Here is a 17,076-nt window from a genome sequence, read left to right as displayed (position 1 = left end):
TTAGTAATTGTATGACTGAAACGTAAGCTGCATGGATACATTTTCCACGCATCTCTCTGCTTCTTATATCTCTGGCTCCTGTGAATAGTACTGCAGCCACAGCTCATTTGATACCGCTGCAATTTACAGAATCAGAATGGTAAGATGCTTTTAATATTTTCCCCCCTCCCCATAAATTATTGGTATTTGAAATGCAAAATGCTATGCAGTAGAATCTGCTAGTGAGAACTAGAGAGTAATTAATTAAAGCATGGTGCAACTGAAAATCAGTAACACACTCAATGTATTGTTGGCCAGGCACAGTAAGTTGGTAACAACATCTCTGGTCCTGATCATATACATTTTAATAGAAGCATTGAGGGAATTGTTTAAGAAAATATCTGGTCTTTTTGGTAAATATAGTCTTATGCCATCGGTTGTAAATAAAATAAATACTGTATTCAAAGATAATACTGATTTACATTTACTTCTAAAGATTTGATTGCATATGTTGTTTGCTGCTTTTGGATCCCTTAGAATGAGTTTGTTATATTTGCCTGCCATTTATAGCATCTTTAATAATTGAAGTAAAGCAAAGTACTGTATACTAAATCAATAAATAAGACAGACAGTTTTACTTTACTACATTTAGAAATCAGCAAAACCAGAAATCAGTATTTTGTGTCTCATTGGGGAGGTGATGCTTGTCCATCTTTTGAACCTTTAGATTAGAGACTGGTGAGTTGGTTACACTGCTTTTCCCAACTGGAAAAGTATTGATCATATTTTTTAAAATTATACAAACAGCCTCATCTCTGAAAACCTTATAACCATTATAATAGTTTATCAAAATCACAAGACTATTAGGGGGAAAGGAACATGCTACACTGAGCAGTACATATTTGATTATTACACATATGAAAAGGACATTTTACTGTTCATAATTGAAATAAAAAAACAGCTAAGGCATCTTTTGAGCTGAACAGATATATTGTCCAACTTGCCAGATTTTTTTCAAATAAATTGGACAGTAAATTTAAGCATATACTTGGACTGTTTGGCTTCAGATATGGTTTTTATAATTCTGGAATTAAGATACCCAAATAAATCAGTTGAGATGCAACATGGTATGATTTGGTTCAAAAGTCTGGTCTGCTATATCCTGCTTTTAGCTTCTGATATGAAAAGAAAAACAGCTTGTTTGTACTCCATCCTGTTATTCAGGCAGAAACTAAGCTCTTCAGATTGTTTATTCGTAATCAACATGACTTACTCTTTATTGTTTATTCGTAGTCGACATGACTTACTCTTTATCCTCATCATAGTTTGAATGATTTTATTTTTCCTGTTTGCACAGTCCATTTTATACAAATGATTTTGTGATTATTTTATTTAGTGTCTATATCCTGTCATGTCTGATAACATAGTCAGTACATATTCATTAAAATTATTGAATATTAGTTGGGAAAGGTGAATTATGACTCTTAGTTGTATTAAATGGAGGGATATTTAGGGGCAGCATTTAGCTACTTTCATAGGATGTGGCAAAATAGAAGTAACAAATATAATGGATGTATTTTATTAAGTTGAATACATCCAAATATTTCATCCCAATATATGCCAAGTTAATGGGACCATGTCCTAGTTACAAATAATCTGAGTTCAGCCTTGCATGTTTTGTTGTCATGTTTTTTTACCTAATAAAAATCCCAAATTAATTCAAACTTTAATAGAAACATAGAAACATAGAAGATTGACGGCAGAAAAAGACCTCATGGTCCATCTAGTCTGCCCTTATACTATTTCTTGTATTTTATCTTAGGATGGATATATGTTTATCCCAGGCATGTTTAAATTCAGTTACAGTTAATGTGTTACTTATATATTCAATTACTTTTATATAGTATTTTGAAATATTAAAGCTTGCGACAAAGAATCAATAAACGGTCCAATTTTAATACACAAATGTAGAGAGCAACATGTTTGGAAATAATTTATACTACCCAATAACAAAAATATAGGTAGCATTTATAAAATAGGGTATTATTATTCAAGACGGTGGAAGAGAGAGAGAGAGAGAGAGATGAAACAAATGTGTAGATAATGGAAATGGGCATTACTGTTTCTTCAACATAACATCCAATAAGATGTAATTTTATAATAAACAGCTAGTGTATAAAATTTTCTCTGTTGCCCTCTGCAAAACAGAATTAATTTCCTTTTTTTGTATTTATTATATTTTATTTAGCAAATTTCTACGGCATCCACCTTATCTAGGTGGTTTACAAACAACAATCATAAAACCATATAAAACTGTGATTAGAAAGCACAGAACAGAGTTAAGAAATAAGGTTAAAACGTATACGGTTCTTTTTAAACAAAAAGCAGTTAAAAAGTTAACATGGCTAAAAGGTAACAGATTGGAGGGCTCAATCATCTCATGGGTTACATGATATTCTTAGACCCCATCTTTAAATAGGCAAAGCCATGTCTTAACACTCTTCCATAAGGCCAGTGGGGGCTTGTTTCACCTTTTGGGGGTAAGATGTACTATTCTATTCATATAGTTGAAATATTCAGAAACAGCCCCATGTGTAGGGAATTTAGAATAGAATAGAATAGAATAGAATAGAATAGAATTTTATTGGCCAAGTGTGATTGGACACACAAGGAATTTGTCTTGGTGCATATGCTCTCAGCGTACATAAAAGAAAAAGATACATTTGTCAAGAATCATATGGTACTACACTTAATGATTGTCATAGGGGTCAAATAAGCAATGAAGAAACAATATTAATAAAAATCTTAGGATACAAGCAACAAGTTACAATCACACGGTCATACATATTTACACCATTCAATACCATTCTCTTGTGTAAGTATTATGTGTAATGTATTTACAAGATTCAATACAAATTTGTTTTGTGTATAAATTTAAAAACAGGCACACACCCCAATATCACTCTTCCTTAATGTTGTTGCTTTAGTCTTCCTACAATTTCAGGTTTATTATTTAGGTTTATTATTTATTGTTTTCCCAGTATTCTTCCAGGAATAAAACTTGTACTGTGGAAGTCTGAATTCCATTAAAAAAAAAAAAACACCACATACACCAAGGAGTTACTATGGTAACCAACTCAAAGCCTGACAGGGATTACTTTTAATCTCATTTCGGGAGAAAGAACAGAAACAATATTAGTGATTAGGGCAAAAAAGAACACGATCTAAAGCAGAGAAAGGTTTAATGTTAAATAATATAGAATAACTTATAACCTATGTTAAATTATGAGCAATGGCTTTAATTACATAAAGCAGAGACTCCCAGTATAGTTTTACATTAGAAATATGTCTGAAAGAATATTGAGAAAGACAAATGGCAACTTGTATGTGACATTTAATATTTCCGTTAAATACCTATTTTTGTTTGCTTTGTTTTTATTGAACACGAATACGCCAAACAAATCAGTTATATTATGTTTTAGAAATATACAAAAGCATCATAATTCACACAGTGTTAAATTCTTTTCTTAAACTTATGCACCTAACTTGCTTTTAAAACATTTCTTTTGACACATTTATTATGATTACCACTGTATTACAGTGGTCCCAACCTTTAGGGTGTGGCAGCCTAGCGGAGGGGGGGGGAGGGAACTAGGCTGAACAAGTGGTGGGATGGTGTGTGTGTGAGCCGGCCCTCTGTGCACACCAGCCTGCTGCTCAGGAAGTCAAGTTGCGTGTGCATACTGTATGTACCCACCCACCATTCATATGAATCATGGTCTTGGAGTTGGGGGCCCTGCTATAGTAAATCCATTAATCCAATATTGCTCAAGTTCAAACTAGGTTGGATCTCAAGAGCCTAGAAGTACATTTTCTGACAGTGATAACAATTAATCAATGGAATAACCTCCTCCTAGAGTTGTAAGTTCTCTACTGCTGGAGACCAATTTGACCAGGATACTATAAGGTCTCCTGTCTTGAGCAGGGGATTGGACTAGAAAACTTCCAAGGTCCCTTCCAGCCCTTTGATTCCATGTTCTATGTTTTATTGATTAAATTTATATGGTTTCCCATCTCTCTGCTAGGACTGGGCAGTTTACAAAGTTTAAAAGAGTAGAAAAGCAATAAAAAATAACCACAGAAATTTTGTAAATTCCTTTACTTGAAATAGCCCAACACAGAGTTTATCAAGGCATAAAGGATGCAAGATTAGAAAGGAGAGTTGGCGTATAAAAGAAAATAAACAAAAATGAAAAGGGCATGTAATTCATAATAGCCTTCTGAAAGTTGAGCATTCACCCTAATTCAGGAAGTTTCATAAATTACAGGTGATGATTTCAGAAAAGGCATGTGAAAAGTATAACACTGCTATACTTCAAAAACATCTCAGAAACTACCAACAGATTATTAAAGCCACACAGCATCACTATAGCATTCAAACCAACTGAAGCCCTCCAAAACATACTAAGAAAACTGAAAGACCCAGCAGCCCCAGAAGAAAAAACAGGAGTTATCTACAACATATGGTTTAAGGACTATAACAGACACTGTGTAGGACAAACAGAAGACCAACAGAACACATATGAACACTAGCAGTTGAAAGACATGATGAAAATTCCTTAATTATTCTGTGTGCTGCTAAGGAGAGTGCAAGCAAGCAAACATGGGGTTAAATTTGATTGGTTGCAACATGCCCTCTCTCTGCTCTACCGAGTCAGTTTTCAAACTCAGTCGAGCCTACAGGGACATGTTTGATTTTTCTGTCAGTTTACTTTGATGATTGACTGACCATTTCTTCCAGCTTGGACTCTCCTTTACTTTGGTCTATATCCACACCTTATGGAGGATGTCTTCAGGGTTTTCTCATTGCCTCACGGCCATTCTTGCTGCCAGCGTGTGTGCAGGTTTGTCTGGTACACTGGCAAGAACCGCAACTGCCAAACAGCTAAGGAAGCCGGAATTCCTGCCCCACATGGATTAAACTCCATCTAAGCAGAGAGGCTTATGCTCTATAGGAGCTTTGCTAATTGCACTGCCGGTATTGGCTGAAATGTCTGGCCAGGATTCGTCTTTCAGCTCAGAGATTTCTAAGGCATTTGTGGCTTGGAGGCTTGCTTTGCATCCGTTTCTGATGGCAGCCATTTTGAGAGCCACAAGTTGCAAAAACCAGTAATTTCAATGCAGTGGTGAAGGTGCTAGCAACAATCCACCAGTCACTGTCCTGGTGATTGTCTCTGGCCAAGAAACAATCACCAACATGATTGTGACTATAACCACAGATGCCAGACTGTTCGGGTAGGGAGCTCATGCCCAGTCTCAGGTGACCCAGGGACATTGGCAACACCAACTTAGTCAACACCAACATCAATTTGTTGGAGCTTTGAGTGGTATTCCTGCCTCTATAACTCTTTGAAGCCCTGGTAAAGGGCTTTCATGTCCACATTCTGATGGACAATGTGGTGACCCAGTCCCATATCAACCATCATGAGGGCACGAAGTCCAGAGGCCTGATGAATGAGGCAGAGAAAATCAGACTGTGGGTGGAGCTACATGTGAGATCGCTTCAAGCGGAATACATCTTGAGCACCTAAAATGTGCAGGCAGACTGGCTAAGCCACTCCACAATAGATCCTGCAGAGTGGCACCTGCACCTACACATATTCAAGACTCTGTCCCAAAGGTTTGGACGACCAGTAGTAAACTTGTTTGCAACTCAGAACAATATGCAACCACCACGATTCTTCACCCCGCACCGGGGTGAAAGGAGTCAATGACCTCCACAGTCCTTGGCCACCAGAACTCTTGTATGCCTTTCCTCCCCTTCCCCTCATCTTGAGAGTGATTCAGAAGATGCTCACAGATAAGGCATCTCCTTGTCATTCCTCATTGGGCATGATGTTCTTGGTATGCAGTTCTAGTAGAATTATTGGTCTCTCGTTCTTGGTGTTTTCCCGACCTCAGGATCTCCTTCAGCCAGGGGACTCTGCTCCATCCAGACCCACAATGGTTACATCTGACCATTGGGCACTTTAGAGGGACCTCCTGTGGAATGACAGATTGTCCAACGAAGTAATCTTCACCATCCAAGCATCTTGACAATAATCCACCACTTGCATTTACAACATGACTTGGTTGGCCTATTGCAACTTTCATTCAAAGTCTCAACTGGCTCCACTGTCCATCTCAATTACACAAATTCTAGACTTCTTGCAGGTGGGATTTAATAAAGGTTTGGCTCCCAATACCATCTGCATACAAGTGGTATATATGCCATATGTGTACATAATATTATAAACTGGCACACAAAAATATACATTATCTACTATATAAAGTGTATGTACAAACACACACGCACAGGTCTTCTAAAATTATACACATTCAACCTCATTTACTGTGATAGGAAAAACATACTAGAAGGGGAAAAAAGAAAAAAATTCAAAAATTTTCTACTGGTTTGCGTACCTGACCGTACCCGTAGGAGCCCATCAATGCATTAGATCAACAGTCAAGTAATAAACTATACCCCAGTCAAAGAACTACCAACTCACAAAAGCAAGCTAACAATAAACAATAGCAATAATCAGGGATACTCCGACCAACACTGATAGGATAAAACAACTAGTATAGAGAGAGAGCAGGCCCATTCCTTCTAGCACTGTTCATATTATATAGTTCGGTAATGTAGCATCTGAAGAAAACAACCAAGCTTAGAGAGAGCACTGAAGACTCTACATAATTTATTTTATTTTTATTTATTTATTTATTTGTTTTGTCAAGTACGTATTGGTGGTGTACAAAGATATAATAATATATTTTTCTACGAAAACAGATATAATAATATTTATATACATGATACTAGTAAAAGAGAAACATTAAGACATGGGATGGAAGGCACACTGGTGCACTTATGCATGCCCCTTACTGACCTCTTAGGAATCCGGAGAGGTCAACAGTGGATAGTCTAAAGGAAAAGTTTTGGGTGTTAGGTGATGATACTACAGAGTTTGGTAGTGAGTTCTATGCATCAACTACTCAATTACTAAAATCGTATTTCCTGCAGTCGAGTTTAGAGGGTTTACTTTAAGTTTGTATCTGTAATGTGCTCGAGTATTGTTGTGGTTTAAGTTGAAGCAGTTGTTGACAGGAAGGAGGTTGTAGCAGATGATTTTATGGGCTAGCTTAGGTCGTGTTTAAGGTGACGTAGCTCTAAGCTTTCTAAACCTAGGATTGTAAGTCTAGATGCATAGGGTATTATGATGCAAGTAGAGGAGTGGAGGGCTCTTCTAGTGAAGTATCTCTGGACATTTTCTAGAGTGTTTTTAAAAATTAAAATAGTAAATTTTACTCAAATTTACTGTCAATATATTTTAGATTCAGGTTGCTTACCCAGCTTTTAATGACTTTATATGAATGTTCAGTAGTACATTCAGTAGTGCTATACATTTGTTAGAGCTATTAAACAGGTTAGAATCAAATAACTCACTATAACTGTAACATTAAATGGCAGGCAGTTATTGATATTAAGTTAGGCACATTCAGCTATAATTATTATGGAACGCAATGTCAAACTCTCATATGATGTTACTCAGTCATTCAGTTGCTTTTCAGCCTTCACAACCTGATCCTTTCACAAGGATTGTCTGCCATTAACTGTTTCCTTGTAATTCATTTTGTATCATCAGTGATAGTATCTAACAACCTTGTCTCTCATCAACTTTGTTTGATTTCTTCCCACCCCCCACCAAGCATTGGAGCTTACTCTTGTGTCTTTTGCCTTTGCATTATGGTTCTAAAATGTTTAAACATTGGGATCCTTATTAGTGTTTCTTGCAAGGCAACCAGTTTTGTGTTTTTTTAGTACTGTAATTATTTGCTTCCTATGGTCCAAGGTATTCTCAACCATTTTTCTCCAGCACCATAAATCAAAGGCATTAATTTATCTGCCCTTGGCCATTCTGATGGTACAGTTTTCATAGCCATATGTTTCAATTGGGAAAAAATATATTTTTTTTACAATTCATGCTGTTATTGTCAGTGTGATGTCTCTGCACTTGAATATTTTGTCTAGATCTGTCATCTTTCTCACAAGTAGCAGATGTCTTTTCATTTCATGGCTACACCATCACCAAGCCTGTGAATTTTTGAGCCTAGGAAGATAAGCATCAGCTTCTTCTCTGCTTATATCCAATGTTGGCATAATTTTATTTTTTTAGTTGTTGTTTTTTAAACCATTGAGCAGCAGACTGTCTTTCGCAGTGTTCTTTTCATCTTCAAGAAGAAATTCCTTAAATCTCCTTCATTTCCAGCCGTCATAGTGGTATAAACAGCTTTTTAAGGTTGTTGATATTTCTTCCAGAAGTTTTAATTATAATTTTTTTTCTAACCAGCCTTTTTATTTACACATGCTGCATGTAAGTTAAATAAATAAATAAGGTCATCATGCACAACTTTAGTACATTTCTGATTTAACTGCTCCATTAATTGCTGTAAGACATTTCCTGGTTATCATACAAATTGTTCACTTGGTCCAGTACACCTGTGTTTTTAAGAGTTGTTCACAATTTGTTGTTGTAGCCTATGTAGTCATTTTTTAATATGTTTGTTAATGTTATAAATTTCAGTCAGAAATTTGCAAGCATTCAATTTATCAAATTTATTTATTTTACTTATTCATTTTGTCCAATACACAATGGAGGTTATAGAGGATATACTCGTAGTAAAATATATCAAAGAAAGAATAGAAGAAAAGATATAGGAATAGAAGAAAAGATATGGGAGATATAGGAGATACAATAGAACAGGGGACGGAAGGCACGCTAGTGCACTTATGCACGCCCCTTACTGACCTCTTAGGAATCTGGAGAGGTCAACCGTGGATAGTCTAAGGATAAAATGTTGGGGGTTAGGGGATGACACTACAGAGTCTGGTAATGAGTTCCATGCTTCGACAGCTCGATTAGTAAAGTCTACGGAGAGGGGCGGCATACAAATTTAATAAATAAATAAAATAAATAAATATTTTTTTTACAGTCAAGTTTGGAGCATTTAATATTAAGTTTGAATCTGTTGTGTGCTCTTGTGTTGTTGTGGTTGAAGCTGAAATAGTCATTGACAGGCAAGACGGTGCAAACCTAATCCATTAAACTTATTCTTTATCTTCACTGCAAAATCAAAGGAAACATTGCTGATGTTGCTTCTTGTGAATCTGGTGATCTTATTTCTTTTCTTTAGTGTGGATTTTGCAAGAAATTAATGGTCTAGCCCAAAGACAAGATTTAATTTGGCTTTTTCTGGCTGAACATAACTTCTCCATCTATGCATATAAAGTGTATTTGTATAGTGATATCAAGAAATTGTTAGAAGGTGGTAGTTTTAGACTTCTTAAAGAAGGAATTTGCTACAAATATTGAATTTAATTGGCAGAACCATTTGTTTGTTTGTCACCTACTTTATTTTAGATGATATTTTCCTTTCAGCTTAAGTATTCCAGTCTGCTATAATTAGCATGTTGTCTTTTTTCGTTCTGGTGTTGTGCTGACATAGCGCTGTGAACTAGCAAGTTGCCTTCGACTTGAATTGAAATCATTAGGTCATTTGGGAGTTAATATTTGAGTATTAATTTTGATATCCTTTTGTTAACAATGATTATTACTCTATTCTTCTATGTGTTTTTTTGTTTACAGTAGAAGATCTACGGTTCTTCTGATGCGAGCTAGCACATTCCAGTTCATTTCAATTCACTGACTGATTCAGTCTTGTTTTCTGCTTTGAATAAGATCTAGATAGTTTTAAAGAATTGAGGTTGAAAGAAAGAAATTAACATATATTTCAGTACACAGATGGCAGTTTTCTCTACAGATAACATTTAACTATAGTGGGGGAAATGTGTGGTTTGCATTTGAAAAAACAAATCCAAGTTCGTTTGCAGAATAATTTATTATGTCTTCTGTCGTGCTATCAAAATAAATATATTAGGGCAACCTCCTCCAAACTAGATATTTCCTGATACGTTAGGATTGCAATTTTTCTGTTTCCAGCTGGTAGTCCTAAGACAGCAAGAGCATAGCAGACGAGGGAAGGTTGCATTAATATTGTATATGTTCAATATGGCTAAGGGTTCTTAATCATCTCAAATATATATCTTAGAGAAACTCACTAGAATTGGTGACTTATGCGGGATGAAGAATTTATATTTAAAATATAAATTATAATTAAGAGCTGGAAAAACAATTGATTCACGTTTGAACAAAAGGAAGGAAGCCATCTAAGATGGTTTTTAAATTTTAAACCTAAATCCAAAAGAACATATTTCAGCATGGAGGTCTATGGTTTGCTATTTTGCCTCCAGTTTGATTTGCACTAACATAAAACCATTGTGATAGTTGTCTACACATTCAGCAATATACAGTACTTATATATGCATTTTCTAGTATTGACTCCCAGTGACTGCCTGAACTAGGCAATATTCTGCAGGTTTCAAGGCAATTTTTTTTTTTAAAATGATTTTTAAGATGATGATATTTTCCCCCTTGGAAATGATTTTTAAGATGGCATCATAGAGATAATCTGTTTTTAGTGAAAGGCAGAGTTTATGTTTAGGTTAAATTAGGGAGATTTTTTAATTATTTTGGCTTGCTTGTTTTGCAAGTTAGTTTTGTTATCTGGTGTGTGTGTTTTTAGGATATTAGTTCCAAACTCTGGGAGATTCTTGCAACAGTTTTTTGTTGCTCCATGGAACTTGCCAAATTCCCCTGGGAGACTTTCAGGTTGTTTGCTGACTGGAGATCAAGCTGCATCATTGTTGGATGTTGGAGAAAGGCTGCGGGACATTACTGTCCAAAATAATCTGGACATGTCCCTCTGAGTGTGGAGATTTTTCTTTTCTCATTTGTGGCCCATGGCTATCACTGTAATTGTTCCAGCATCTAAAGTAGGCTGCTTTCCAAGTTACAAGACTAAATGGATCTCTCTTGGTTGCTGAGGCTAGTAGGGCTGAGTTGCCTAATTTTTTGACATTGGCCATTTAGTCAAAGGTTGGCCAAAGGATGGCACCACCATTCTCCATCCTGCTGGCTGGTTAGATGGCATACAGTGGTTAGTGCTGACAGTATTTACTGTCAATATTCATCATTATCAAGTTCATTTCATTGTTCGTCATTTCTGGAATTCCATGGACTCTGGCATGATCTAGGGGAGAGAGAAATGGCTGAGGCTGCATCTCCAGAATTTCTTTGGATGGATCATTCTGCTGGAAGAAATTAAGGCTTTTAATAATTTCTTTTTAAGAAATTATTTTCTCACGTTGCTTCTGATCTTTCTTCCAACTAACCTCAGATTGTGCCTCCTTGTTCTTGTGTTCACTTTCCTATTAAAAACACTTCCCTCCTGAATCTCATTTAATCCTTTAACACATTTAAATGTTTTGATCTTGTCTCCCCCCCTTTCCCTTCTGTGCTCCAGACTATACAGATTGAGTTCAGTAAATCTTTCCTGATAGGTTTTATGCTTAAGACCTTCCACCATTCTTGTAGCCCGTCTTTGGACCCATTCAATTTTATCAATATCTTTTTGTGAATATAAATACATAATATATAGTAAAAAACAAAAACCAAACATTAACATGGTTGTGGTAAAATAATCAAAATGAAGACAATGATTTGCGTTTTTTAGATGTGAGTGATACAAATTTGAGCAATTTTTAGATCAAAGTAAACTATTTTTAGACTGAACTATATAGTGTTTGCAATAACTGGAAAGATAATTGACTATTCTGATATCAATTTCTTTTCCTTAATGTCTTTCAGTCCCAGCAAAAATGCATCGTGATTTTTGCACTCGTTTGCTGCTTTGCAATTCTGGTTGCACTAATATTTTCAGCTGTGGATATTGTGGGAGAAGATGAATATGGACTCACAGAAAAAAACTGTCAAAATAACTGTCGGTAAGAGGTAACAAACAAAGCTTCTTTTTTGGGGATAAATGGCTGTGATGCAAAAGATACATAGAGAAAAAGTTTAAAATTGTCTTTAGAGGTACATGGCTCAGAGCTAGGTTATCTTTGCAGTCTCTTGGGGACTGGGCGGCATAGAAGTATAAATCAATCAATCAATCAATCAATCAATCAATCACACTATCACACGTACCCGAGTTCTGACATCCATAATTCGATCCTTTTCCTTTCTCTCTCCTCCTTCCTCTCTCATCTCTTTCCTTTCTCTCCCTCCCTTTCTCTTTCCTTTCTCTCCCTCCCTCTTTCTCTCTATCCTTTATATCTCTCACTCTTTCTTTGTTTCTCTTCCTCCTTCATTCCCTCTTTCTCTCCCTCCTTTTCTCTCCCTTTCCTTTCTCTCCCTCTTTCTCTCTATCCTTTATATCTCTCTCTCTCTCTCTTTCTTTCTTTCTTTCTCTCCCTCCTTCATTCCCTTTCTCTTTCTTTCCCTCCCTTTCTTTTCCTCCTTCTTTCTCTCTATCCTTTATATCTCTCACTCTTTCTTTGTTTCTCTTCCTCCTTCATTCCCTCTTTCTCTCCCTCCTTTTCTCTCTCTTTCCTTTCTCTCCCTCCCTCTTTCTCTCTATTTTTTATATATCTCTCTCTCTTTCTTTCTTTCTTTCTTTCTTTCTCTCCCTCCTTCATTCCCTCTTTCTCATCGAGCTGGCGGCGGGGTCAGTGGATTCGCCCACCTCCCGCACCTTACAGGGAACTATGCCTCCTACTACATAGTTCACAATGGTCGGTAAGACCCCACAGAGTCAGGCTCCTTCAGGTTCTGTCGACTGGTGGGCCCACGAGGGATAGCCTTCTCTGTAGCTGCCCCAACCCTCTGGAATTTGTTGCCCCTGAGATTAGGACTACCCCTACCCTACTGGCCTTCTGTAAAGCAGTGAAGATCTGGCTCTTCCAGTAGGCCTGGAACTGTTGATCTTACTATTAAATCTTTATAAGATCTGACAGAATGAAAGATGTATATGTTTTTTTTAAATGTTTTAATAGCAGTTTTTAAGTGTCTTGATAATTATGATGTTTTTTTATCTTTGTTGTGCGCCACTCAGTCCTTCAGGAATTGGGCAGCATACAAATTTAATAAATAAATAAATTTAATAAATTTTTAAAAGGTGAATTGAAATTCATTTGTAACAACAATGTGAATGTCAGATTTTTAAAATCATCTCTAATTTGACAACACCTTTCATTTCAACCCAAAGCTCAATAGTGAATGTGGGTTTAAATTGATCAGCTTGCATAATCATATTGCTGTTTTTCTTTTTTCTCTGCGTTAAAAACATACATACAACATGATATACCTTCAATACAACTTAGTAAGCATATTATCATTTATCATAATTTCATGTCCATTCTATTTGTATCGTTATTTATTGTACATGTCATTTATATCGTGCTACCTCATTCTCTAATTTCATTACCTGGATTACACACAAATTTGTTTTATCTTCCAATTAAGTTTGTCAGTATTGCTTATTTCCACTACCAGTTATTACATCTCTTGATTCTTAAATCTAGGCTATGTCGTGTTTCATTATCTTCCTTGTATCATTTACTTATCATTTGTTTTTCTTTATACTTATTTTTTCATAACTAAATACTCCTAGGCAGGTCCACATCTTCAAAAATAAAATATCAATTCATATTAAATGTTTTATACATTAGTAATGTACTTTACAATATAGGAGAAGATAAAAATTATTCAAGTTCAAAAATCTCAACAGACTTACTTATTTCATGCATTATTCATTATATTTCCCTCTGGTTGTAAAAATATATGGTTAATTCATTTCATCCATTTTTAATTATGGTTCTTCCCTCTTTGTAATACAGATATACCTTAACCAATTTTAAATTTAATCCATCAAATCAAATTTATATCAACCCTCTATTTATATCCATAATTATATTAGTACTTGTCTTAGTGTTTACTTATTTAAGTAATTCTTATACATTATCAATATTAATTATTATCATCAAGAATATACTACATTATATGGAAAAAAGGGAAATATAATATAATTTAATAGCAATTAAATATTTTTTAGACTTCCATCCTCTCAACTCCCCCCTTTTTTCTTCCTTGTAAAATTGTACCCCCAAGTTTTTCCCCTCTCTCCTTTTCTCTTCTTCCTATATAATAATTGTTTATGCTTCCCTTTCTCCATTTTCTTTTTTCTTTTTTAATTTGCTATCGCCAATATCTATATTCTCGCCTTATTCCTTTTATTATTTATTATTTTTTTATTTTGTCCAATACACAATAATATACAATGAAGCGTATAGAAATATAGTAGAGAAGATATAGGAAATATAGGAGAGTCTATAGGACAGGGGACGGAAGGCACTCTATGCCCCTTACTGACCTCTTAGGAATCTGGAGAGGTCCACTGTGGATAGTCTAAGGGTAAAATGTTGGGGGTTAGGGGTTGATACTATGGAGTCCAGTAATGAATTCCATGCTTCAACAACTCGATTACTAAAGTAATCATCATAGCATTCAATATAGTCATTAATCTGTTTATTTTCAAGGTTCTTTCCCTTTTTATCTTTTATCATTCACTATTTCTTCTTCCAGCTATTCTTCCTTTTTTGGTTCAACAACTTCAATATAGTCATTGATCTGTCCATTTTCGTAATTCTCTTCTCTTTTTATCTGTATTGTTGTCTGTATCTTCTTCCACCTGTTTTTCTTTTCCTAATTCCTTCTCCTCTTTGCTGTTTTGTTTTTTTAATTCCTTGTGATCATATTTTCAAATTCCTCACTGTGCTCAAAAGCTTTCTCTATTGCTGCTTTAAATCTGTATTCACATTCCAAGATCTCTTCAAAATAGTCCTTGAGAAAGGTTATAAGTCCCTCTTCTTCTGAAACATCCATATTACCAAAGTCACCATTCACCAATCTTTAATATCAGTTCAGCTGTGAGAAAATATCTGTCTCACAACCTAGTAAAATCCTCTTATCCAATGTTCCCAGTCCAAGGTCAGCAGCTGTTAAAACATCCACCAGTTTTCCACAATAATAATTCCCCCATCAAGCAGGTAACACTCCTCACCCACTCTCTAAATCCGTTCTTCCTGTTAATTAATATGCTAAGATATTTTCAATCAACTCATGTTAATTTCAAACATTTCTTGGTTCAAAATTAATTCATTATTTCAATATTTCTAAAATTCTCAAAGAACGGGCTTTAGTTAATGCTCTTAAATTTTTTTTCTCTTCCATAGCCTTCTGTGCTAAGTAGCTGCCTCCATTAAATTTTTTCAAGTCGTTTTCTTCCCATTTTAATTTTTTTTAAAAAAGTTGCAAATCTTCTCTTCAGCAAAGTAATTCACCATTGCAACCTTTATTCTTCAAGAGCGCCTGTTTGAAGGTGGGAGTTGTTCACTATTGTTGGTGTTGCCCCAAGTCTGCGGAGAGGGGCGGCATACAAATCTAATAAATAAATAATAATAATAATAATAATAATAATAATAATAATAATAATATGACTTAGACGCTTTTGAAATGATGCATTTTTTGTATGAGAGTAATCAATATAGCTTATTGGTCTTGAAATAGAAAAGATCTTTCCAAATGAATTGAATTGATACAAAAATGTACTGGACTGGTGTGTTAGCGACCCCAAATTATATACAGTGGTACCTCGACATACGAGTCTAATTCGTTCCAGTCCCGAGCTCGTATGTCGATCAACCCGCATCTCGAGCGAATGCCTTTAGACTTTGTTTTTCATGCCGAGATAACTGGAAGCAAGGAATTCTTGCGCCACCTAGTGGAAGATCGGCTCATATCCCGAATTTGAGCTTGGGTGTTGAACAGAAAATTTGCTCGCGTATCGGCTCGTAACTTGGAATACTCGCATGTGGAGCAGCTTGTATCTAGAGGTACTACTGTATTTACAATTGATGGCCATGTACATTTTGTAAATTAATGCAAACCAGATTTAAAAAGTATCTAAGGGGTAGAATAATTAAAAAGAAAAGTGGAAAATGGCATAACCAGAAAAAGTCATCTCATGTATATGTAAGTATGTGTGTGTGTGTGCATGCGCTTTTGAAAAGAGCAGTAGCCTCCAACCTTTTGGGCACCAGGGATCAGTTCCATGGAGAGAGTTTTTTCTGTGGACTGGAAGGGTTGTGGTTTTGTGTGCTGCCTGCATATCACAGATGGGGCTTTGCATATTTACATGGCCCAGTTTCTGCTATGCCACAGCCCAGTGCTGATCCGTGGACCAGGGTTTGGGAATTTTAGAGAAAGTATAAATAAGAAATAAGAGTTGAATATTAAACAAAACTAAATATTAAAAAACTAAAATGTCATAGATCTTAAAAGTCTGAATTATCATTAATTGCTTATAAATATTTAAAATGTATTATATCTCTTTAAAAGAAAATGAATCACAATTAAGTTTGAGCTGAGAATGAATATCAAGGATTTCAATCAATACGGTATAAATCACTGTCTAAGTTATCAGCTATAATTAATTAAACCCATTCTGAAAATCTATTCTAATTTGAATATCTCATGAAGTTAAATATAGACTGTCTGCATAGAGTAATTCAATTTTGGCTGCAATACAAATCTATATTTCAAATTATAGTCAAAGAATGGTTTTTAGTTTGAGCTGAATTCTATCAGATTTAAAGTACACAGCTATCCTGGGCATTGAAACATAGCCTCACAACTAAGTTAATCATTCCTCTGAGGAGATCAAACAGCTTTTCTAATAAAAAGGATTTAAGATTTTGTGCAGTTAGCATATATAAAGATAACTCAGCATACATTAAAACAGTGCTTCTCAATTATTTTGGGTTACACCCCCTCCCCCAGGAAGAAGTAAACATTTTATGTGCCCCCAACTCGCCATGACTGTTAAGACTCCCCAAATTGCACTTTATTGTGAGACACACATCCTATCTGACACTTGTACCAATACCTCCATCATGTTCCTCAGCATTGTGTCCAGGGCAGCACATTTTAAAAAAAAATGTTGCGCCGGTTAGAGAAGTTTGATATTTTTTAGAATGGGCTCCCTGGACACAACACCAAGGAACGCGATAGAGGTACAGGTACAAGTGTCAGGTAGGATGTG

At 35.5% G+C, this 17,076-nt stretch overlaps 1 protein-coding gene across 1 annotated transcript in view; it reads left to right on the top strand.

Moving 5' to 3' along the window:
* The window catches only part of PLD5 (phospholipase D family member 5), a 107,516-nt gene that overhangs the window by 44,187 nt on the left and 46,253 nt on the right, over positions 1-17,076 (top strand). The window contains exon 2 of the mRNA XM_070740742.1: positions 11,784-11,920. Coding sequence (XP_070596843.1) covers positions 11,784-11,920 — 137 coding nt within the window. The remainder of the gene's footprint in view (positions 1-11,783; positions 11,921-17,076) is intronic.

Source organism: Erythrolamprus reginae, chromosome 1, assembly GCF_031021105.1.
Source record: "Erythrolamprus reginae isolate rEryReg1 chromosome 1, rEryReg1.hap1, whole genome shotgun sequence".
In the NCBI taxonomy this organism is placed as follows: domain Eukaryota; kingdom Metazoa; phylum Chordata; class Lepidosauria; order Squamata; family Dipsadidae; genus Erythrolamprus; species Erythrolamprus reginae.
The sequence above is the reverse complement of the archived record's forward strand: the minus strand, read 5'-3'. Positions and strand labels throughout refer to the sequence as shown.